The 25348-nt window shown below is 45.6% G+C and overlaps 1 protein-coding gene across 1 annotated transcript in view; it reads right to left on the bottom strand.

The window, feature by feature from the left end:
- fam189a1 (family with sequence similarity 189 member A1) overlaps positions 1-25348 on the bottom strand; it is a 146708-nt gene that overhangs the window by 19113 nt on the left and 102247 nt on the right. The window contains exons 3-6 of the mRNA XM_029721706.1: positions 17239-17349; positions 11518-11649; positions 6417-6524; positions 3021-3181 (exon numbers count right to left, since the gene is read on the bottom strand). Coding sequence (XP_029577566.1) covers positions 3021-3181; positions 6417-6524; positions 11518-11649; positions 17239-17349 — 512 coding nt within the window. The remainder of the gene's footprint in view (positions 1-3020; positions 3182-6416; positions 6525-11517; positions 11650-17238; positions 17350-25348) is intronic.

Below are 25348 nucleotides of genomic sequence, written 5' to 3' on the forward strand. Positions count from 1 at the left end.
CGGCGCGGCCCACGCTTGGATTGCGTCCTACCTGACAGGTCGCTCCTACCAGGTGGTGTGGCGAGAATCTGTCTCCGCACCACGTGCTCTCACCACTGGTGTCCCCCAGGGCTCTGTTCTAGGCCCTCTCCTATTCTCACTATACACCAAGTCACTTGGCTCGGTCATATCCTCACATGGTCTCTCCTATCATTGCTACGCAGACGACACACAATTAATCTTCTCCTTTCCCCCTTCTGATAACCAGGTGGCGAATCGCATCTCTGCATGTCTGGCAGACATATCAGTGTGGATGACGGCTCACCACCTCAAGCTGAACCTCGGCAAGACGGAGCTGCTCCTCCTCCCGGGGAAGGACTGCCCGTTCCATGATCTCACCATCACGGTTGACAACTCCCTTGTGTCCTCCTCCCAGAGTGCTAAGAACCTTGGCGTGACCCTGGACAACACCCTGTCGTTCTCCACTAACATCAAGGTGGTGACCCGATCCTGTAGGTTCATGCTCTACAACATTCGCAGAGTACGACCCTGCCTCACACAGGAAGCGGCGCAGGTCCTAGTCCAGGCACTTGTCATCTCCCGTCTGGATTACTGCAACTCGCTGTTGGCTGGGCTCCCTGCCTGTGCCATTAAACCCCTACAACTCATCCAGAACGCCGCAGCCCGTCTGGTGTTCAACCTTCCCAAGTTCTCTCACGTCACCCCGCTCCTCCGCTCTCTCCACTGGCTTCCAGTTGAAGCTCGCATCCGCTACAAGTTCATGGTGCTTGCCTACGGAGCTGTGAGGGGAACGGCACCTCCGTACCTTCAGGCTCTGATCAGGCCCTACACCCAAACAAGGGCACTGCGTTCATCCACCTCTGGCCTGCTCGCCTCCCTACCTCTGAGGAAGCACAGTTCCCGCTCAGCCCAGTCAAAACTGTTCGCTGCTCTGGCACCCCAATGGTGGAACAAGCTCCCTCACGACGCCAGGACAGCGGAGTCAATCACCACCTTCCGGAGACACCTGAAACCCCACCTCTTTAAGGAATACCTGGGATAGGATAAAGTAATCCTTCTAACCCCCCCCCCCCCCCAAAGATTTAGATGCACTATTGTAAAGTGGTTGTTCCACTGGATATCTTAAGGTGAATGCACCAATTTGTAAGTCGCTCTGGATAAGAGCGTCTGCTAAATGACTTAAATGTAAAATGTAATGTAATGCAATTTGAGAATACAACACAGAAACACAGAGACAAAACCCTTTCTCTTCTTTATTGCAGGATTGTGATTAATCAACATTGACACTAGTTCATTTGGAATAATATTTTAACAATTAAAACAAGTTAAACACTTCATCACTACAAAATGTACAAATAAGCTAACTCTTATGTAAAGATTAGACATCTTAGTCTAAACAACAACAGAAAATTGAGTGGTAGTAACACTGATCCCTGATCTACTGGGTGAGCAGACTTCTGTTCCAGCCCAGCAATAGCACACTTGATTATCAACTCATTAGGTTTGATAAGTTGAATCAGGTGTGTTATTTCTGGGCTGAAACAGAACCCTGCACACCTAGCAGAGCTCCAGCCTTCTCCAATTGTAATAGGTTTATACATTGTGTGTGATGTTCAACTCTTTTTGTATACAACATGTGCTAATATATGTAGGCCTACACATATAACCTAGGGAATATAGGTAGGCCTACCTATGTTAGCAAAAGTTATATACAAAAATACCGCTGGTATACACAGTTACTGTGTGAGCAGGTGTTAAAGTTAGCCATTGTTATGTAAATGTGGGCTGAAAAGTACCAGTGGCCTGGCTTTGGCCCCAAGTAAGAGCAGGTCCACCGGAGTCATGGCACAGACACGGGTGCCGGCCCACATAGATGGAAACAAAATGTCTGAGCCTTTTAGGTAAAACACTGAGTTAATCCTGTATGGAAACGCACCATTAGTCTCTTGGGACATTCATTGGGACCTCTCTCTTCATCTGAAAACACAGGCTTTCACAACTTTCCATGTCTGAGGATAGAAAACATCACAATGAAACAGGCTTCATTATACTGAAATCAGTCAGCACTGAACATCATGTTGTTATTATCTCTCTGTCCTCAGTTTTTCTTTCTTGGGACTGGAACTGGAGAATATTTTCATCATGTCCTCCCACAAAGTTACCTGCCCTGTCCAGTAGCCTACACTCTCCCTTTACTGACAGCTGGAGCTGCAATTGCAGTCTCTTCCTAGGCTGTTATCAACAAATGCATTTGGAGACTGTTTTTAAATTACAATGATTACATCAAGATACTGTAGTTAGCTAATAGAAAGTTATCTAGAATGACATTTAATTCACATTTAATTCCCTTAGCTAAACAGTGTGTAAAGTTAGCTTGCTAGCTAGCAGCTCAGTTGAGTTAGCCTACAAAGTGGCCTACTAGAAGTGTAATACATAGTTTAACATTTCAAAATATATTTACTTACTTGAATAGGTTCTCCCACTGCCTCTGTTTTTGAGCCCTTATTTTTTATAATAATGGGCAATCTTCAAGATTTTTCGGTGGTAGCAAAGCACAGCCAGCAGCAATATGGACGAATGGAGACAAGGTAAAAAGTGTTTGTCGACAGAGCAGTTTAGAACGTGTTGTGACATCTGACTTAACCAGCGTAATTCACTTTCAATTTTTAACAAATATAAATCGCAGACTGTCAGCCACACTTGATCATTTGAAAACGTGCACTTGAAACTAGCAAACGCAACAACTCTCTACAAAATGTGTCATACCTGGACGGAAAACAGTGGCACACATAACACCCCCCCCCCCCCAGGTGTGTGGGGGAGGGTTTTTGAAGGTTGTTAGGAGGTCAGAGTGTTGTGCTGCAGCCAGTACATCTGTACATCGATCACCAAAGTGCAGGTGTTGTGTTGTGTTGCTTTGCTGTAGTTCCTCAGTTTTCCCATCACCGGGGTCAAGGTGTTGTGTTGTGGTATGTTGTGTTTGTTCTGTTCTGTTGTGTTGTGATGTTGTGTTGCGATACCTCTGTCCGTCCATCACCGGGGTGCAGGTGTACTCTGGCGGGTAGTAGGGTGGTGGAGGGATGGGTGGGATGAACTCGTCAAAGTCAAGGGTCTGGTGCAGGATGGTGCCGTGGGGGGTCATGCAGTCAGCGCTCAGGGCTCGTGCTCTGTGTGGCATGAACTGAAACAGACAGACAGATAGAGAGAGACACAAACCCAGCTTTTATTTCAGAGACAGGAAACCGCCGTCTATTTGTCTCATTCTGAAAGCTTTATACTGGGACCATTAACGTGTTAATTTCAACAACATTCTGTAAAAAAAGGCATCTAGAAAAAGGTTATCAAGCTGACACAATGATGTTTATTCTTTGGAGACTCGGAAAAAGAAACTATGCAGTAGCATGCGTCATTATCGGTGGCAAAGTCGTTAATGGCAGGGCTAATAAAGCCAGACACAATGGAGAAGTGGGAGGAAAAAAACGCTGGCTGGATCAATACATGTCAATAGAAGGAAGCCTGCCCTGGCCTGGCCAGCACGTTGTGCATTGAGTCAGTCAGGCTTTAGTAGGCAGCTAGCTTTGTTCCTGGGAGCTGAAAACTTTCCTTGTGAAATGGGAATGAAGCCAGATTGTGAGGGGCTCTGTGAGTGTACTGGGAATAGGAGGAGACAGGTCCTTTGTCATTCACCCTCCTGTGACCTTACGGCTGTACAGGCCAGTTTAATCTCTCCTGGTCTGTGTTTTTAAAACAGTGGCGTGTCTCACATTCCTCCTGCTCACAACCAGACGACGTGCCATTGAGAAGTTCCCATTCAGGATGCGCTGGAGTTCAGCCTGTCTACTTTGAAGTTCAAATCTGACTTTGAGAAATGTGCCCATCTGTTGCTTTGCATCTGCCATCAATCATGTGTCATACAAGAAGAGCATAGAAAGTTTACATAGATATATTCATTATCAGTCAAGGACAAAGACATGAAAACCTCTCATTGAAATTCTGACTGAATAGTAAAACCTTGCCCTTACCAACTAAATGACTGTGACCTGTATCATTTTAGGTTACAACAAGTATTGTTTTTGCATTTTCTTCTAGCCACAAAATATGAAGAAACTGAATCAGGTGCAAAATCAAACATATTGTCCTGCTCTTAAGCTTATGGTCCTGTAGCTCATTGTGCCTGTGCGGTGACTGTGTAGCTGGGATCACTAGTGATGTCTTGCATTGCTACCCTGTGCTCTGAGATGAAACTAATCCTCTACTGGCAGCCTCCACTCTAGCCCCTGCACCGGTCCCATTGCTAACCCCTACATCTGCATCAGCGCCAGGCAGCCCCTGGATCTGCCCCGGCTCCAGCCCCAAACTCCTGCCTCACTAATATAATTCAGCTCTATCAATCTCCCACCCAGGGCTTATCTGCCATATACCCATCCAGGAGGCCACACAATTTACAGCTCAGCTCATAAACTGTACAAAGCCTTCTCGTATACAATGTTAAAACGTTATGCTCCTGCAAGTTTATTTCTCCCCTGTAAAAAAATTGCCCAGAGATATTAAAGGGGTGCAGGCAAACTCCGCTGGTATCGTTAGTATCGCTATGTTTTAATGGTGGCTATGAGGGCGCTATGGCCCACCAATCATCTGGGAATGTCATTCTAAATGGGCTGAGAGCATTGCTCTGAAGGGCAAAGGGAGCACCCTACCATATTGATTTCCCTGATGACAGCAAAGCATTTACGTTTTGGGCACAGTCATTGTTTCCCTTGTAATGTGAGAGGGTCGTTTTAAGGACAGCATGCCTTTTAAGGTGAACATATTACCAACTACAGCGAGGGAGAAGAATCATTATTTCCCCTTTAATTGGTTTCTTCAAATCCTCTGTGGTTTTTAGCGTGATGTGGAGGTTCTGAATTGTTCTGGGATGGGTGTTCTTCGTGATGTAGAGGTTCTGAATTGTTCTGGGATGGGTGCTCTTCGTGATGTGGATGTTCTGAATTGTTCTGGGATGGGTGCTCTTCGTGATGTGGATGTTCTGAATTGTTCTGGGATGGGTGCTCTTCGTGATGTGGAGGTTCTGAATTGTTCTGGGATGGGTGCTCTTCGTGATGTGGAGGTTCTGAATTGTTCTGGGATGGGTGCTCTTCGTGATGTGGATGTTCTGAATTGTTCTGGGATGGGTGCTCTTCGTGATGCGGAGGTTCTGAATTGTTCTGGGATGGGTGCTCTTCGTGATGCGGAGGTTCTGAATTGTTCTGGGATGGGTGCTCTTCGTGATGTGTGTTGACATGATCTAAGCATTATCAAAGCCTCCTTCACTCATGCTGCCAAACATACCCTTGTAAAACTGACTATCCTACCGATCCTCGACTTCGGCGTGTCATTTACAAAATAACCTCCACTAGTCTATCACAGTGCCATCCATTTTGTCACCAAAGCCCCATATACTACCCACCACTGCGACCTGTATGTGCTCGTTGGCTGGCCCTCGCTACATATTCGTCGCCAAACCCACTGGCTCCAGGTCATCTATAAGTCTTTGCTTGGTAAAGCCCCGCCTTATCTCAGCACTGGTCACCATAGCAGCACCCACCTGTAGCACGCGCTCCAGCAGGTATATTTCACTGGTCACCCCCAAAGCTAATTCCCCCTTTGGCCGCCTTTCCTTCCAGTTCTCTGCTGCTAATGACTGGAATGAACTGCAAAAATCACTGACGCTGGAGACTCATATCTCCCTCACTAACTTTAAGCACCAGCTGCCTGAGCAGCTCACAGATCACTGCACCTGTACACAGCCCATCTGTAAATAGCCCATCCAACTACCTCATCCCCATACTGTTATTTATTTAATTTATTTTGCTCCTTTGCACCCCAGTATCTCAACTTGCACACTCATCTTCTGCACATCTATCACTCCAGTGTTTAATTACTATATTGTAATTATTTCGCCACTATGGCCTATTTATTGCCTTACCTCCCTAATCCTACCTCATTTGCACACACTGTATATAGACTTTTTCTATTGCATTATTGACTGTATGTTTGTTTATTCCATGTGTAACTCTGTGTTGTTGTTTGTGTCACACTGCTTTGCTTTATCTTGGCCAGGTCGCAGTTGTAAATGAGAACTTGTTCTTAACTAGCCTACCTGGTTAAATAAAGGTGAAATATATATATATATTTTTTTAAAGCTGGTCAGACTGAAGACAATTTATTCCAAATCTGTATGGTACTACAATACTACTGGTACTACTACCGCCATCTGAGGGGGAGAATTTTGAAGCCAGCATTAGAAGGCCAAGTGTGTTTACCTTTCATGATGGTTCAGAGCTGCTCTCCATACGGCTATAGATCAGTCTCATTGAGTCCAGGTCAGACAGAGTCAGAGACAAAGTGTCCATTGTGTTCTCTGTCACACTACTTACGATCTGTAGCACATCAGTGGAGACCATCTGCATGCAGCACATGGCAGTGGCCAGGGCACAGACGATGGTGGAGATGACATTCAGGGCGCACACACTAAACAGGAGCTCCTACAGGACCCAGGCAGAGGGAGAGAGGGAAGGGGGGAGGGAAAGAGGAGAGGGAAGGGGGAGAGGGAGAGAGAAGGGAGAGGGAGTCACATTTGAGCCAGTGAGGAAAGCTAAGCAAATATTACAGCATGAGAACACAAGAGAGGAGATAAATATATTGAGGGAACAAATGAATGAGAGAGGGACTGAAGGTGACACAGACAATGGTGATGTCATTACCAAGGCGACACAGCACAGCATGGACTAGCTAGCAGGGGAGCACTGCAGAGGAAGGATACAGTACATCATAACAGCAGAAAATCGGCCCTTAAATCTGAGAATGATCCAACCAGGAACACAGTCACCCTCATAGCTCAGCACTGCATTTCCTGCAGCGCCATCCTCTCCCACTCATTAAACCATGTGGGAATGAAGCAATATGAATCCCTGCCGGCCCTGACACTTCATGTCATAAAAGCCTGTTTGCAGACAACTAGCTAAATGCAGCCCAGACTGGCTGCTTTGAAACCCCAGTCAGCAGCATTGCTTACAACCACAAGAACAGTCTAGAAAGAAATGAAACACCCACACTGGTCATAAAGTTTTTTGTGTGAGTTTGACATTTGCCCAAGCTCCCTTTTTATTTTGACATGTGTTCACCATTGGGAGGCAACCGATGTTGAAAATTGTTGAGGTTATAGCAATGGATTCCCATTGTTATGGCAGGTGAAATCTCTGATAACCTTGGTGTTCTTGTGACCAGAGAGCTCGAGACTCACACAGCCTTTCACAGATGCAGCCTACATTTGGCAGGTGAGGTCCCGAGTCTGTGAAACAGATCCTTTCTCAGTCAGTCCCTTTGAGAAACACATTGTGTGATGAGCAGGGAGCTTAAAGCTAACGCCTGCCTCTCTGGAGACTGACAGGAGAGGGGAATGAGGAGGGGCCTTACAGAAATACTGTGAAATAGAACGTCTAATCAGCACCATGGACCATGGTAACCAACCAAGACCATGAACAGTGCCTTCTACTGTTGAGATGTGATATAATAGGACATCTCATCACCATGGTAACCAACCAAGACCATGAACAGTGCCTTCTACTGTTGAGATGTGATATAATAGGACATCTCATCACCACCATGGACCATGGTAACCAACTAAGACCATGAACACTGCCTTCTACTGTTGAGATGTGATATAATAGGACATCTCATCACCACCACGGACCATGGTAACCAACTAAGACCATGAACAGTGCCTTCTACTGTTGAGGTGTGATATAATAGGACTGCAAGCTTAAAGTCCAGAGTTTTTCTGTTCAGGTTGCACGGTCAAGAAAAACTCCTGTCCCGAAAGCAATCTTCTATAAGGTTGATATGTGGAGTACTTCAACACAGCTTAACAATAATAGCGCCATTGTAAATGAGCACGAATCAAGAGGGAACCATCTTTCTTCCTAGTCTCTGTAGGTAAGGTGATAATAGCCCCCTGAAGAGGTGTCTGTGCAATGCAAGGTTATGCACTGACATAAGATGATGTATTGAATTCTCAGCAAGAATAAATATGCATACTAGTGAAATTGAACCCCATGCAACCTGAAAATAGGCTCTTGATTTCATTCCATGTTGCTTTTCTTTGTTACTTGGCTAGACTTCAAGGTGAAATAATGCCGGTAAGTGTCCTCACCCATACAGTGCTTTTTCTAATAGCTATCTTCTGGCATTCTGATATTGTGGATACTGAACAGGGAGAAATGCACAGCCTGAGCTAACCACAGTGAGGACCACAAATTACCATGGTATTTTACTCTCATTCTAAATACTATGTTTACATTTTCAAACAGACAATAGAGAGCCATTATGGATGAACAATGTTTGTTTGGAGCACAGTATTATTTTCTAGTGATATTCACTGTACATACTAGTACCACAGTATGGCATAGTGTCATTGTAGCTTTGGAGAGAGATTTGACAAGCAGAGTAGACAGACCTATAAGGCAAACAAGAGGCAGATCTGTCACTTCTGGCCTTCAACTATGTTCTCTCACTTCCCTGTCTGGCCTAATATGATCAAACCCTAACACGCATACAGGATCATGTTATTAGTTCTGACTCAGTCACTTTATTTGGCACTGGGGAACAAAGTGCTAGCTTGGCAGAGATGCTCCTGTGTACTTAGAGAGGTGAATAATACATGGAGATTGGTACTTCAGTATAAACATGCATAGTAACTCTTTTCAAAGAGGAGACATTTTGTTTATTTTCCTTTGCATTGTATCTTGTTTGAGGTGTTGACACAGCTGATTTCTCCTCATCTTTTTGGGATACGTTCCTGTCCCATGCCTTGCTAGTCACACAAACCCAATCCAGATACCGGGAGTCACAGGAGACCCATGTCCTCATTCAGCGTAGCCTATTTCATTATTCAGTTCTCTTTGCAGTGTTGCATCACCTTGTGCATCCAATCTACCAAACAAACCGGCATCAATGGTAAGTTCAATGGCTCACTCCGGGGAAAGGAATAGAGAGAAGATGATGCCAAATGAATGATTCTTGAGCTTCACTTACAATTTCAAGGAGAGAGAGAAAAATAGACTGAGATCTAGGCATTGAATATGTACTGTACATATCATTGTCCAGTCTCATCAAAAGCAGAATGTGAACTAAAAAGTATAGATTGGAATTCAAGTTTTGAAAATCCCAATGTTGTGTTTTATGGAGTTTCTGGTAGAATGTTATTGCCGTTTTGTTGCTGTGCGAAATCATGCTGTTGCTTTGTGAAGAAAGATAAGTATGCATAGCTTACACATTTACATTCAATCGTACATTCATAAAGCAAAGAATAAAAATATCCTTCATGAGTCATGGGCTATATTGAATATAATGACTTGTAAGTGTTTCTAAGTGCTACATACGTGAATTTCCTGTATTATTATAATTTTTTGGTGTTTTGTATTTTATCCCCTTTTTCTCTCCAATTTTGTGATATTCATCGCTGCAACTCTCCAACTGGCCCGGGAGAGGCGAAGGTCGAGTCATGCGTCCTCCGAAACATGACCCGCCAAACCGCACTCCTTAACACCCGCCAGCTTAACCCGGAAGCCAGTCGCACCAATGTGTCGGAGGAAACGCCGTTCGACTGACGACCGGGGTCAGCCTGCAGGCGCCCGGCCCGCCACAAGGAGTCACTAGAGCGCGATGAGTCAAGTAAAGTTCTCCCGGCCAAACCTTCCCCTAACCCGGACGAAGCTGGGCCACTTGTGCGCCGCCCTATGGGACTCCCGGTCACGGCTGGTTGTGACACAGCCTGGGAACGAACCTGGGTCGATGCAGTGCCTTAGACCACTGTGCCCCCGTATTTCCTGTATTTTATTGGATTGAGAATCATTGAAAAATGTACAGGTGAAAACACTGTACACAACTTATCTTGTAATTAAAGCTCTGCCTTTTCCTACCAAGGAAAATTAGGAAAACCGGCCACAATGCAGGAAATATAGGTCTGAACACACACATTTGGGCTATGGCAACACACTGTAAATCATATCTTTATAAACAAAAAATACAACTACATATTTTTGTTCCATTTTCATGGGCTTTGGGCGATCTTAAAACACAGACAGCACACTTGTGTTGTAGCTGTGTTGTATACATCTGCCTTGCAGATGGGAGAAGAAATATTACTTGTGTGTGTTTTCCCTGGCGATTAACATTTGCATATTGACATGGTAAATCATGTCAGGGTAGCAACTGTAATAATACATTGAAGGAAGCTGTTAATAAGGTGTTCATACAGAGTTGAACCTCCCTGAACACAACAGCCCTGCCTGGTTACCTGGAGCCAGACTGGGATCAGGCTGGGGTCAGCAGCTCCACTGCCAAGGTTACACACCCCGCCTTCACTCCACAAATTAACTGAATCCTCGTTCCACATTCATTACTCATGGCTTTAGGCAATGACAGGTTCAAATTCAGGAAGAGGAACATGTGATTTGAAGCACTGTGAATGAAACCAATACTTCTGGGGTATAAGTATTACAATATCTATGGGGACATTAACCTATTTTTGGTTTTTACAGAAAAAAACAGGTTCTGTTTTCTACACGTTCTGGTTTGAAATGGGTAGTTAACTGTGAACTACATCGATACGCCAAAGTGGTGACATACATTCTATGCATGTAACTTACTTGTAAAGTATCATTTTTCAATCTAGGCTGTGTATTGGAGGGACGTTTGGAGGCAGACAGCAGCAGTATTACTTCATATTAATATCTAGACCGAGGATGATGGAGAGCCGTGATGGCCATTGCCTTACGTGACATCTGACGTAACTCAGCCTATCTGACTTCCTTAGCACATAATACAGTTTTATAGTGTCCATTCTGACATCTTGTTAATGGTCTATGATCATGATGACTAGCAGGGTTGGATCTTTCCTCTTTCATACCCATGCTTCATTTTAAAGGGACTTTTATTTAGTTATCAATGTCTTATAATCAATCCGTGGCATGAAATGAAAGGATTGGAACACTGTAATCCAATAAAGATGCAGCTGCATATAGATCACCATGCCGACAGAAGGCTTTTCAGTTCATATAATCTCCAGAGATCATGAACTGAGCGAACTGGCAAAGCCAAGCTGACAGACTATGCAATTAATATGACTAAGAGCTATGTGTGGATTAGAAGACAAATGCGGTTGCCATTCTCAGTTTCCTGTTCTACTCATCTGAGCCTGTAAGTTTCCACTTGGGTTTTACATTGTCTGTGTATCAGCTAAGCTCCCACGACTTGTTATTCATTACACCGAGGTACACCAGTACAGAGTAGGAGAACATTTCAGCTTGAACAAGTCTGGAGGATCAAGTTACATGGGACAACATAACATAATGGGAATCCTTTCCTTGGAACGAGGCTATAGAGTACACATCAAAGAAGAAATGGTGTAACATACACATACCTGTCTAGTCACACACATGCACACGCACGCACACACACTCTCACACTTTCACCCACCTTGAGGTGTTGGCGTATGGTGTCACAGTCGCTCAGTGGGTTCAGTTTGAGCGTCTCTCCTAGGTTGTTGCAGCTGGAGCTCTGGTGCTGCAGTTCACAGCACACACACACACCGTCGCTGTCAAACTTTATCTGGGGGAGAGAAAGGACAGGGGTAAGTAAAGGGGCTATTGGATATCAGTGAGAACTCACGGTACTCTTTCCCACACTTGATAATGTTACAACACACCCTAGCCCTGTGTCTCCTCTTCCGCCATTTGCATAAAGCAGAATCTTAATGCTTCTCTATGACGGAGATCAGACTTGCACCTCTGTCTCTGCCCGCTCTGATACTTTCCCTGCCAGAATACACTCTTAGAAAAAAAGGTGCTATCTAGAACCTAAAAGGGTTCTTCAGCTGTCCCCATAGGAGAACCCTTTGAAGAACCCTTTTTGGTTCCAGGTAGAACCCTTTTGGGTTCCATGTAGTACCATTTCCATAGAGGGTTCTACATGGAACCAAAAAGGGTTCTCCTATGGGGACAGCCAAATAACCCTTTTTTCTAACATGACAACAGAGGAATCTACAGTGCAGGAGGATTACATAACACAGTGAGTTGTAAGGCAGAGTTAACAGGGGGAGGATCTTGAGGTGCTGCTACAACTACTAACTATGTGACCCAGATTGTAAGGAGGCGGGACGTGAACCTACCCATCATGGGTTAATTGCATGGGGGAGTGAAGTCCATTAATATTTCAGTCATAGCGGGGTATGTATGGTCTCCAAGGAGCCGTGTACAGTAGTAAAGGGAACTGGGGAGAGGCATTTAGTCTCGTATACTAATCACTCAGTCAGCAGTAGTGATGTCCTGCTGGTGAAAATGACAGATCTCTGGACCATTGTTGTAGCCTGGCTCTATACTCAACACACTATGGAACGCAAGGTCTACAGGGCAAAATCTCACTCGCTTGCTCTCTCTCTCTCTCTCTCTCTCTCTCTCCTGCTCTCTCACCCTCCTGCTCTCTCACTCTCTCTCTCCTGCTCTCTCACTCTCTCTCTTTCTCCTGCTCTGTCTATTGCTCTCTCCCTCTCTCTCTCCCTCTCTCTATGCTCTCTCTCTCGCTATTCTCTCGCGCTCTCTCTCTATGCTCTCTCTCTCTCGCTATTCTCTCGCTATGCTCTCACGCTCTCTCTCTCTCTCTGTCTCTCTCTGTCTCTGTCTCTCTCACACACTGTGGAGATCCTTGGAGGAAGTAGACTCATGTGTGTTGATGCATGATGTGGTGTACATGTTTGCATGTTCCTCATGCCCCAGCAGACCAGACGGCACACAGGGGGTCTTGCAGTATGTCAGTGCCATATGAATGAACAATTAGATTAGAATATCTAAGTCTGCAGAGCAGCACAGCCATTGCAGTGTTGTTTTCATTTTGATAATCTATTCATGCATTGCTTTCATTTAATGGTGCAGTGTATGACAAGCTCTCTATTTCTGCAGATTTCTACGTTTTGGGTGTGAAACGGCGCGTGAAACAGTGATTTGAACGTCTGATGTCACTAGACACAACCAGAGCGGTAATCTACCAGCCTTAGCCACATGAGCACTCCACATAGGACCCATCATGCATTTCACCAGCCCATCCAAGATAGACTTGATGAGACAAGTGGTTTGTCATTAGCCCAGAGAACAACCACCACCAACTTAGAAAGCCTTTCAGTTCACACACACAAACACCTCCTGCTCTGCTCTGGTTCCTGCCTTCCATTTCCACTCAGACAAAAACTGCATAAAAGTGGTCGATCCTTTCCTAAAAAAATGTGGGATGCCCTCTAAACTAGTTATGCCTTCTGAACAGATTATGCACCTCGCCAGAGCCAAATGCATGCTCAGGGAATGCTACTGTTTATCCTCGCCATACACTGAAACTCTATCAGGTAGGCCAGACGTCCTGATGGGGATTGTAGTGTACATCATGTGCAGGGCACTAGTTTTGCCTGTCACATCCTCCCCCCTCCCCCCTCCCTCCTCCCTCCGTCACGTTCAGATTCAGAAAACCTCAATGTCCTCAATGATGCAATTCGTTTTGCAGCAATCACAATACGTACAGGTTAAATCCCATATTTAAAAACAATAACATCACAATAGCAAAGGATATTTACAAAGAAGTCGGACGGATAGACAGGCTTCCTGAGAAAGAAGTCTGGTTCTCCTCCGCTCTGCAGATCATTCCTCTTCACAGGACCTCCCTTCTACGGGCCCCAACACATTACATCACAACTCGTGTCACCCGTCCCTAGTGTTGATGATGGGTGTAAAACATCTTGACAAACGTCTTGAGATGTAATGCTACGCTAAGCTACATTGGGCACTGGTAAAACAAGGGCTTTAATGTCAACTTCCTGGAAGTGATTCAAGGAGAGGGCTTAGGCAGTGTCTCACAGGGAGGGGAGTTGTGCCATGCTAAACCTGATGACACACTCTCTGTGTGACCAGGTCCAGTAAACCCTTACGTCACTCTGGCATTTACAAAGATAGGTTTCAAGTTGAGTCAACAGTTCAATATGACATTCATGGACTTGTAATGTATACATTATTTGGATTTATTCACTATGCAAGATGGAGGCAGTTGACATTGATGGTGATGAAATACCCCAGTTGGTTGGACTGTACAGGTGAGTTACAGCTAACTGGAGAAAGGTCACCTCAGGAGCCTGGATGGAATAATAGATAGTCCTTACTTAGCCACGCTCTCTTATAACTGCACAAGGAATGGAAATGAATTCATTAAAGCCTAGCAGTGTTTATGTATCCAGTGCAAAGCCTGCAAACAATGCCAGAGTGTTTAATTGATTAGACCAACTAAATTAGAATTCCCAAGTGATTAATGTGGCTAGAATAGCAGATCCTCAGTGTAATTACCAACAACAGTCATGTGAGGAGAACCATCCTCAGTTTAACTACTATGATGATAAGCTTTCCTCTTATCCTTTCTGCTTGACAGATGTGTGTTATTTCCAATGTTCTAAAATTCTAAGAATTAAAACATTCGTTTTTTGCAAAGAGATGGTTTGAATCAATATAATTAGAGTCTAGTTGTCATTGCCTCCCCTGCTACAGGGACTGTCTGTGTTACTGGGCCTGTCTGTGTTACTGGGTCTGTCTGTGTTACTGGGTCTCTCTGTGTTACTGGGTCTGTCTGTGTTACTGGGTCTGTCTGTGTTACTGGGTCTGTCTGTGTTACTGGGTCTCTCTGTGCTACTGGGTCTCTCTGTGTTACTGGGTCTGTCTGTGTTACTGGGTCTCTCTGTGCTACTGGGTCTGTCTGTGTTACTGGGTCTGTCTGTGTTACTGGGTCTGTCTGTGTTACTGGGACTGTCTGTGTTACTGGGTCTCTCTGTGTTACTGGGACTGTCTGTGTTACTGGGTCTGTCTGTGCTACTGGGTCTGTCTGTGTTACTGGGTCTCTCTGTGTTACTGGGACTGTCTGTGCTACTGGGACTGTCTGTGTTACTGGGTCTGTCTGTGCTACTGGGACTGTCTGTGTTACTGGGTCTGTCTGTGCTACTGGGACTTTCTGTGCTACTGGGACTGTCTGTGTTACTGGGTCTGTCTGTGCTACTGGGACTGTCTGTGCTACTGGGTCTGTCTGTGTTACTGGGTCTGTCTGTGTTACTGGGTCTGTCTGTGCTACTGGGTCTCTCTGTGTTACTGGGTCTGTCTGTGTTACTGGGTCTGTCTGTGCTACTGGGTCTGTCTGTGTTACTGGGTCTGTCTGTGTTACTGGGACTGTCTGTGCTACTGGGTCTGTCTGTGTTACTGGGTCTGTCTGTGCTACTGGGTCTGTCTGTGTTACTGGGTCTGTCTGTGTTACTGGGTCTGTCTGTGCTACAGGGACTGTCTGTGCTACTGGGTCTCTCTGTGCTACTGGGTCTGTCTGTGCTACTGGGTCTGTCTGTGTTACTGGGACTGTCTGTGCTACTGGGACTGTCTGTGTTACTGGGTCTGTCTGTGCTACTGGGACTGTCTGTGTTACTGGGTCTGTCTGTGCTACTGGGTCTGTCTGTGTTACTGGGTCTGTCTGTGCTACTGGGACTGTCTGTGCTACTGGGACTGTCTGTGTTACTGGGTCTGTCTGTGCTACTGGGACTGTCTGTGTTACTGGGTCTGTCTGTGCTACTGGGACTGTCTGTGTTACTGGGTCTGTCTGTGCTACTGGGACTGTCTGTGTTACTGGGTCTGTCTGTGCTACTGGGACTGTCTGTGCTACTGGGTCTGTCTGTGCTACTGGGTCTGTCTGTGCTACTGGGTCTGTCTGTGTTACTGGGACTGTCTGTGCTACTGGGTCTGTCTGTGCTACTGGGACTGTCTGTGCTACTGGGTCTGTCTGTGCTACTGGGTCTATCTGTGCTACTGGGTCTGTGCTACTGGGTCTGTCTGTGTTACTGTGTCTGTCTGTGCTACTGAGTCTGTCTGTGCTATTGGGTCTGTGTTACTGGGTCTGTCTGTGTTACTGGGTCTGTCTGTGCTATTGGGTCTGTGTTACTGGGTCTGTCTGTGCTATTGGGTCTCTCTGTGCTATTGGGTCTCTCTGTGCTACTGGGTCTGTCTGTGCTATTGGGTCTCTCTGTGCTACTGGGTCTGTCTGTGCTATTGGGTCTCTCTGTGCTACTGGGTCTCTCTGTGCTACTGGGTCTGTCTGTGCTATTGGGTCTCTCTGTGCTACTGGGTCTGTCTGTGCTTGGTGCTGGGGCAGACTGAAGCCGGGGAGAGAGATGGTAGAACGGGGCCGTATTCCGGATAAGGGAATGCAGGATATCCTGTGGAGCTGACTGCAGTGCTGATACAACCCCACACAACACAGTGGTCACAGAACAGAATAGGCAGGCTAGGGGCTTGAGCTGTTCTTCTGCTATAAATAATCCCTTCATAGACATCCATTCAGCACACACAATACACAGTATACAAGCACACTGCGCTACTCAGAGCTGGAGCCATGTAGAGAAGTACCGTATTCAAATATTTGGTTCCATTTTTAATCCCCCAAAAGCTATTCATTATTTATAGCTTATTAAACACTAATTCAATTAGTCCAGAATTTATGGATTTCAGTATTTTATTTTACAGAGAAAACCCTTTTAGAGGACTTTGAGAGCTGTGATTTTCTATGGCCCTAACAGCATAGTTGATCTAGGAACTTCACTCTCGTCATGAGTCTATAGATTCATGTAATCTATGCTAGTATGAGGTACTCCTTCCCCAGCCTGATCCTGACACATGTGTTCTGCCACGCCATCTGAAAACGAGAACAGAAATGAAACCTGCCGCAGACAGCAGACAAATTGAAAGCGCTCTCTCTCCCCAGACGGCGGATTATTATGTTTTTCTTAATAATTAAACTATGAGCTCCAGTGGGTAATCAGACAGACAAACGGCACTGAGCCCTACTATTAAGAAGGATGTGGGAGTGGCTGGCGTTAATATTTATTTTTACTGTGAGCTGGGTGGGTGGGGCGGTGCTCTGCACACTGATTCAACTGGTGTGTGAGACTGACAGATCCCAGACAAGCTTTTCAACACCGGGTGCCACAACTCCTGCATATGAATAGGGGCCCCACCACATCCACTGGCCCCTGTTAAGATGGAAGAGATAGGGAACCAGTACTGGCCCGTGTAGATGGGAGAGATAGGGCACATGCAGGGGGGACAGAGGGGGTAGAGGGGCAGGGTACTGGTCTCTCACCAGCTGACAGTCCTCCAGAGAGTTGACCAACTGAGCGTTCTGGCAGGACAGGATGGAGCCAGCCAGGTTGAGCATCACACACACCGCCGACAGCAGCATGAAGAAGGTGATCTGTGGAGAGACGGAGTAGAGATGTTGAGATTTATAGAGCAACAGTAGACTAACACAATACAGCCATAACATCACGTCCTCTAGGAAATGGACAGGCATTCACCAGTTGATTTCATTTTCATGTTGTCTTGTGGTAGGCAGTAATGTGTTTTTTTATGCATGGTTACAGTGAGAGGGAAGGCTTCACCAATCAATATTGACTGATTGACTGATTACATTGAGTCATCAGGGGGAGGAAAAGGCAACAGATGATCACAGAAATCAATAACCTTTTTCTCAAACGAATTAAATCCATCTAAGATAAACTTAATCTAATCCATGGATAACCCATCTGCTCAGAGGTTAAGAGCACAAACACCACGCATACATATTGACATTTGACAGACCAACTCTTTACATTGCTCCTAGTAACACTGTCCCTTATAGTTACAGGACTGTCCTTGACACCCTTATATATTTTCTCACAATGCCTTTCGTATCTAGTGTCACCTGAAGACCTAAAGCCCTGATGATGGATGGTCAGGTAGAGGAACCAATCTCCTCCTAATTCCTCAGCCCAACTCCAATCAACACTACTGCTTCCTTACAGCCTGATAGATCTCTTCTGTGGCAATTTCCCCCCTCTCTGCAGTCACCAGAGTAGCTACCTCCATGTTCCCCCTCTAGTCTCCCATTAAAAACAATTCTCTTTATTTTATAGCTGACAGTCCCAGGAAATACATCCTGTGAGGAGAAATAGAGTGAACATTTGGGCTCCTTTAAATCACAGATCAAGTGTAATAGAATGGGTTTAAAGCCGTCAGAGGCCTCTGCCAGTAGATTACAAGGCAGAGCAGGGTCCTGTATATCAGGCCTGGCCTTCATCCACACATACTGTAGCCTGTTTGATTTACAGCCCTGGTCCTGGTCCTGGTGCTGGTGCTGCACCTGATGGAACATTAACCCAGACGAGAGAGCCAGGAGGGAGGGGAGGGACACAGGGGACACCAGCCCAGCCTGGGGGTGGGAGGGAAGTGGGAGGGGAGGACAAGACACATTTACTGAGAAAGAGGTTGACAAACAGACACACGTACAGATGGAGAGGAGGAGAGGGAGCGAGGGAACGAAGGAGGGACAGAGGGAGAGATGTGGTAAACAGATGGAGAGATACTTTTAAATGCTTTTCACCATGCCAGGAAATTGTAGGATTGAAAGGTTGATCGGTACGGTTTGATGGAGGTAGACCACTACATCAGAGGAGAAACACACTACCCCAGGCATTATTCCCTGGCTGTGTGCCCCTGGAGGAAATGCCCAGGGTACAATAACACACAGGATGACACTGGCATGACACTGACAGTAACTGGTTGTCAGTAGAAATATGTCTTTTCAATAAGAACCATGACGTAATAGCCAATAAGGGGTTGAGACGGCTAGGGAGATGGTGGTTTCAGTTGGACTTTAAGACTCAGGTCTTTAAGACTCAATTCAGCTGCTACATATCTATTCATTTAAACTAAAACACGAGGAGGGACAGAGAAAACAGTTTGAAAGGAAGAGTTAGATCAGAAGATCAGAGAAATAACATGTATTGAATGTTTGTGTGTCCATGGGGCGGTTTCCCAGACACAGACTAAGCCAAATCCTGGAAAAGTATTTTTGAAAGGTGTTTTTTTGGTCCAGGACTAGGCTTAATTTGTGTCCCGGAAACTGCCCCTGTATGTATATGTGTACTCTCTGCCCTGTATGTATATGTGTACTCTCTGCCCCTGTATGTATACGTGTACTCTCTGCCCCTGTAAGTATACGTGTACTCTCTGCCCCTGTATGTATACGTGTACTCTCTGCCCCTGTATGTATACGTGTACTCTCTGCCCCTGTATGTATATGTGTACTCTCTGCCCCTGTATGTATACGTGTACTCTCTGCCCCTGTATGTATACGTGTACTCTCTGCCCCTATATGTATACGTGTACTCTCTGCCCCTGTACGAATATGTGTACTCTCTGCCCCTGTATGTATACGTGTACTCTCTGCCCCTGTAAGTATACGTGTACTCTCTGCCCCTGTATGTATATGTGTACTCTCTGCCCCTGTATGTACACGTGTACTCTCTGCCCCTGTACGAATATGTGTACTCTCTGCCCCTGTATGTATACGTGTACTCTCTGCCCCTGTATGTATACGTGTAGTCTCTGCCCCTGTATGTATATGTGTACTCTCTGCCCCTGTATGTATATGTGTACTCTCTGCCCCTGTATGTATACGTGTACTCTCTGCCCCTGTATGTATACGTGTACTCTCTGCCCCTGTATGTATACGTGTAGTCTCTGCCCCTGTATGTATACGTGTACTCTCTGCCCCTGTATGTATATGTGTACTCTCTGCCCCTGTATGTATACGTGTACTCTCTGCCCCTGTATGTATACGTGTACTCTCTGCCCCTGTATGTATACGTGTACTCTCTGCCCCTGTATGTATACGTGTACTCTCTTCCCCTGTACGTATACATGTACTCTCTGTCCCTGTACGTATACATGTACTCTCTGTCCCTGTACGTATACGTGTACTCTCTGCCCCTGTATGTATACGTGTACTCTCTGCCCCTGTACGAATACGTGTACTCTCTGCCCCTGTACGAATACGTGTACTCTCTGCCCCTGTACGAATACGTGTACTCTCATGCGCTTTTCATTTCTAGCTTGAAATGTGCATGAGGGTGTTTAAACACGGATCATAAAGTGCACCTGTATTTCCATGTTGATATGTTAATTAACCTTGGATTGTCACATCACTGAATGTGTGTGTGTGTGTGTGTTACTAAACTAAACTGCCATATGGTAAGAAAAGACAGACTGCTTTAGATGTTCACCTTCAGAGAGACTGTGACGGTCAACAACTTCAGAGTACAACACTCCTTCCCATGCTTCAAATGTCTCATCACTGACGTTAAAGGAAACAAGCAGAAAGCTGAGAACGGACAGTTTTATTACTTTGTGTAAAAACATATTATTAGCTTGACTGAGAATAGAACGAGGCTAAGACAATGACCATTTTGTAAGGCAGAGATTGAGCTGAGAGACCGTTCCTCCAACATCAGTCGTAAAATGCCTATTAATGGGCACCTCTGAGTGTTCACCTCATCCCCAGCTGAGCACAGCCAATCAAATGAACTGCTCAATCTCACCAGGTTTTCTGCTGCTCTCTCTGTGGCAATTCCCACTGAGGGGAAAATGCCCCATAGTGTGAGGTACATTTCCATAAAACAATCATATACTTACACAATCATACTAAATATGTTGTTACAATGTGTGTTTACGGTTTAGATTGTGGTGGAACTCACACATTTCCTTTCAATATTAAATCAGACTCTCCAAGGATGTTCTGACAAGACATCACTGGTCCAATCTCAGACGAGCAAAACCAGCATTCTATTCTGTTATTCTATTTGTTTTAATTTGTTTCTGTTCATTTATTTCCCGTCTTTGTTTCCATTATCTTCCTTTTTATTGCTTTCCATAAATTTGATTCAGCACCAAGGCAGACAGGTAAGTGTCTGCAGTAAATCTCATTAATAGCTGAGTTTATCGTCTGTGCCTTATAGCTAACCTGACTGAATGGCTGTTCTTTTAGAGTCATATTTCACCAACGCATACCTGTCTCCTGGGCTAATGAAAATGTGTGGCTCCACACTGGCTCTGTGTTCTAATTACCATTTGGGATCACATTGCGCTGTTTAACAGACACTCATTAATTACCGTCCGCCACCATGCCCCCAGTATGACAAACAGACTGATTGACAGACTGACAGACACTGCTAGAGCATGCCATCAGAGTTAGGGTCAATAACATTTTTTATTCAGTCAATTTAGGAAGTACAGTCGTGGCCAAATGTTTTGAGAATGACACAATTCATTTTCACAAAGTTTGCTGCCTCAGTTTGTATGATGCATATACTCCAGAATGTTATGAAGAGTGATCAGATGAATTGCAATTAATTCCAAAGTCCCACATTTCCACTGCATTTCAGCCCTGCCACAAAAGGACCAGCTGACTTCATGTCAGTGATTCTCTCGTTAACACAGGTGTGAGTGTTGACGAGGACAAGGCTGGAGATCACTCTGTCATGCTGATTGAGTTCAAATAACAGACTGGAAGCTTCAAAAGGAGGGTGGTATTTGGAATCATTGTTCTTCCTCTGTCAATCATGGTTACCTGCAAGGAAACACGTGCCGTCATCATTGCTTTGCACAAAAAGGGCTTCACAGGCAAGGATATTGCTGCCAATAAGATTGCACCTAAATCAACCATTTATCGGATCATCAAGAACTTCAAGGAGAGCGGTTCAATTGTTGTGAAGAAGGCTTCAGGGCGCCCAAGAAAGTCCAGCAAGCGCCAGGACCGTCTCCTAAAGTAGATTCAGCTGCGGGATCGGGGCACCACCAGTACAGAGCTTGCTCAGGAATGGCAGCAGGCTGGTGTGAGTGCATTTGCATGCACAGTGAGGCAAAGACTTTTGGAGGATGGCCTGGTGTCAAGAAGGGCAGCAAAGAAGCCACTTCTCTCCAGGAAAAACATCAGGGACAGACTGATATTCTGCAAAAGGTACAGGGATTGGACTACTGAGGACTGGGGTAAAGTCATTTTCTCTGATGAATCCCCTTTCCGATTGTTTGGGGCATCCGGAAAAAAGCTTGTCCGGAGAAGACAAGGTGAGCGCTACCATCAGTCCTGTGTCATGCCAACAGTAAAGCATCCTGAGACCATTCATGTGTGGGGTTGCTTCTCAGCCAAGGGAGTAGGCTTACTCACAATTTTGCCTAAGAACACAGCCATGAATAAAGAATGGTACCAACACATCCTCCGAGAGCAACTTCTCCCAACCATCCATGAACAGTTTGGTGACGAACAATGCCTTTTCCAGCATGATGGAGCACCTTGCCATAAGGCAAAAGTGATAATTAAGTGGCTCGGGGAACAAAACATCGATATTTTGGGTCCATGGCCAGGAAACTCCCCAGACCTTAATCCCATTGAGAACTTGTGGTCAATCCTCAAGAGGCAGGTGGACAAACAAAAACCCACATTCTGACAAACTCCAAGCATTGATTATGCAAGAATGGGTTGCCATCAGTCAGGATGTGGCCCAGAAGTTAATTGACAGCATGCCAGGGTGGATTGCAGAGGTCTTGAAAAAGAAGGGTCAACACTGCAAATATTGACTCCTTGCATCAACTTCATGTAATTGTCAATAAAGGCCTTTGACACTTATGAAATGCTTGTAATTATACTTCAGTATTCCATAGTAACATCTGACAAAAATATCTAAAGACACTGAAGCAGCAAACTTTGTGGAAATTAATATTTGTGTCATTCTCAAAACCTTTGGCCATGACTGTACACTGAAATTCCAATTCAGTTTACTTCCTGGATCCCAACTCTGCATGCCACTGAGGGACTGAGGAGATTTACACCGCGTGTCACAGTCACCATTTAACACTCGCCAGGATGCCAATATATCCCCACCATTTTGTTTTCTGATCAGTGGACAGGGGATGGAAAACACACAAGACCCAGGCATGGACTTTTTCCATCAGGGCGCTAATCATTCATACATACAGTCATTTCCCTCATGTGTAGTATGGTACTGTATGAGGATCCATGTGTAGTATGGTATGACCACCCACAGGGACGTGTGCAGTTGAAATATGACAGGAAGGTTGAGTCAGTCAGACCAGTCACACAGAGGCAGAATGAGGGAACGATGAGAAGACTGTGACAGCAAGCTGCAGAGACATGCAACGAGCTGTAGGTCTAACCAACTTTAGCCATGGAACAAGAACTAAATAAAATACATCAAATATTCTGTATAATACTAAATTATTAGTTTTGTACAAATATGCAGTATGCCTACACTTCCTTAATTAACCAATATACATCTAGTGTGTGGAGGGTTGAGGAGAGCAGTCAGACAGTAGAACTGGGATGTTTTTTAAAAGCTTTTGAAAGCTGAAGGGTGCTTAGAGAGAACAGCTTTGACTTCACTGGCTAGGAAATACATGTTGCTGGTAAAGCTGCACGTAGAATGGCTCTAATTTGGACAAAGATCGTTAATATCTTTCCACCTTACAACTCTCCTCATCCGTCTATGACACAAACAGAAAAACAAAACCATACATTTGGTTTATAATCTGTTTATTTGCAGAGTAATGAGTCTTTGGTCTAGATTGCTGTTGTTGTCATCCCCTGAATGGTGTTGAAAGCCTTGCGGTCCCATACAGCCCCTCGTCAGCCTATAGCAGTGTCCAGCTCAGTCAAATGTAACATGATAATTGCAGTGTTGACGGAGCATTAGCATTCCATGGGAGACACGTCTGTCTCTGAACCCAGTAACACTGCAGCCCACCAGGCCCGTCTGTCTCTGACCCCAGTAACACTGCAGCCCACCAGACCTGTCTGTCTCTGACCCCAGTAACACTGCAGCCCACCAGGCCCGTCTGTCTCTGACCCCAGTAACACTGCAGCCCACCAGGCCCGTCTGTCTCTGACCCCAGTAACACTGCAGACCATCAGGCCTGTCTGTCTCTGACCTCAGTAACGCGGCAGACCACAGTACCACTGCAGCCCACCAGGCCTGTCTGTCTCTGACCACAGTAACACTGCAGACCACCAGGCCCGTCTGTCTCTGACCACAGTAACACTGCAGCCCACCAGGCCTGTCTGTCTCTGACCCCAGTAACACTGCAGACCACCAGGCCCGTCTGTCTCTGACCCCAGTAACACTGCAGACCACCAGGCCTGTCTGCCTCTGTCCACCACTGCACTGCAAACCGACAAGCTCATCAGCCACAATGGCAGACAGGGTCCTATGAAGTCCCCAAAAACTAGTGTTGACTCAACAAAAAAAGTAGCTTTGTCACAACAACTAGCAATGTTGCTAGATTGCCATACAGGCACAGGGGCACTGCTGCTACCAACTATATAATGCAGAACATTACCCTTGAAAGATGCAATCTTGGAAAATGAGAAAAATGCATGTGTAGTAGAGGCAGAGAGGATGCTCTAGTCTACCCAAAGGCAGCTGCTTGTGTTCCTCTGTGTGTGAGTATAGAGCCAGGCGTAGAGACAGGCTGTGGGACAGGCAGAGAGGCCCAGTCTAAACAGAGTCCTGCTCCCCTACAGACGGCCTGGGATGTCCTTCCCCCTGACCCTTGACCCGAGGGAGGGGGTTTATGGGAAGGTAAATAAACCAGAAAAGGCAGACATTGTAAAAACAATTCCCTCTAACTGGGGGTTAACCTCTAGAATGACAACCTGTTGACACGTGCCCGTGCCAGGGCCTGTTAGGGTGGGACTCCTGGGGACTGGAAGCCTGGGGACTGGAGAGATGAGGTGGGGGCGCTGGGGAGTTTTGTCGGAACCGGATGGAGCCATGTTAGACCGAGGTGGAGGTATAGGAGCACAGCTCTCTGAGTCCTCTGCTGTGCAGCACCGCTGCGACAAGACATCATTTATTTTCAATTATCTCAGCCGAGAGAGAGATTGGAGAAATGTTGTTATGTTCTTCCTCTTTCTCTAACAAGCCTTGTGATTGTGTTTGCTGCCAACACATCCATTCTGTGTGTCTCTGCAGGGCTGCTAAACTCTATCCAGCAGTGCTTTCACCTCTCAGCCAGACACACATTGATTTCCCAACTCACTCTGTACATAACTAACTTCACACTGCACTTTTCTTCTTTTTTGCCTGTTTAGAGAACAACTAACATAGCAGAGTATAGTGGGTTTGTATTACAATAACCCCAGGGGGTAAGAAAAGCAACATTCGCAGCACGCACTATAGAGTCTTTAATCAGACAAAGAAAACATAGTGTATTTTTCATATTTTCTTTCCACCGTTTCTGCACTATCACCCCTGTTGACTTGATAAATAGTGGAGACTGAGGGTTAAGGATGGATTTATGGCAGTCCGGTTAGCAGGAAGCCCAGGGCGACAGCAGCTGGTTACAATATCACGGGGCAA

Source organism: Salmo trutta, chromosome 29, assembly GCF_901001165.1.
Source record: "Salmo trutta chromosome 29, fSalTru1.1, whole genome shotgun sequence".
NCBI classification, from domain to species: Eukaryota; Metazoa; Chordata; class Actinopteri; order Salmoniformes; family Salmonidae; genus Salmo; species Salmo trutta.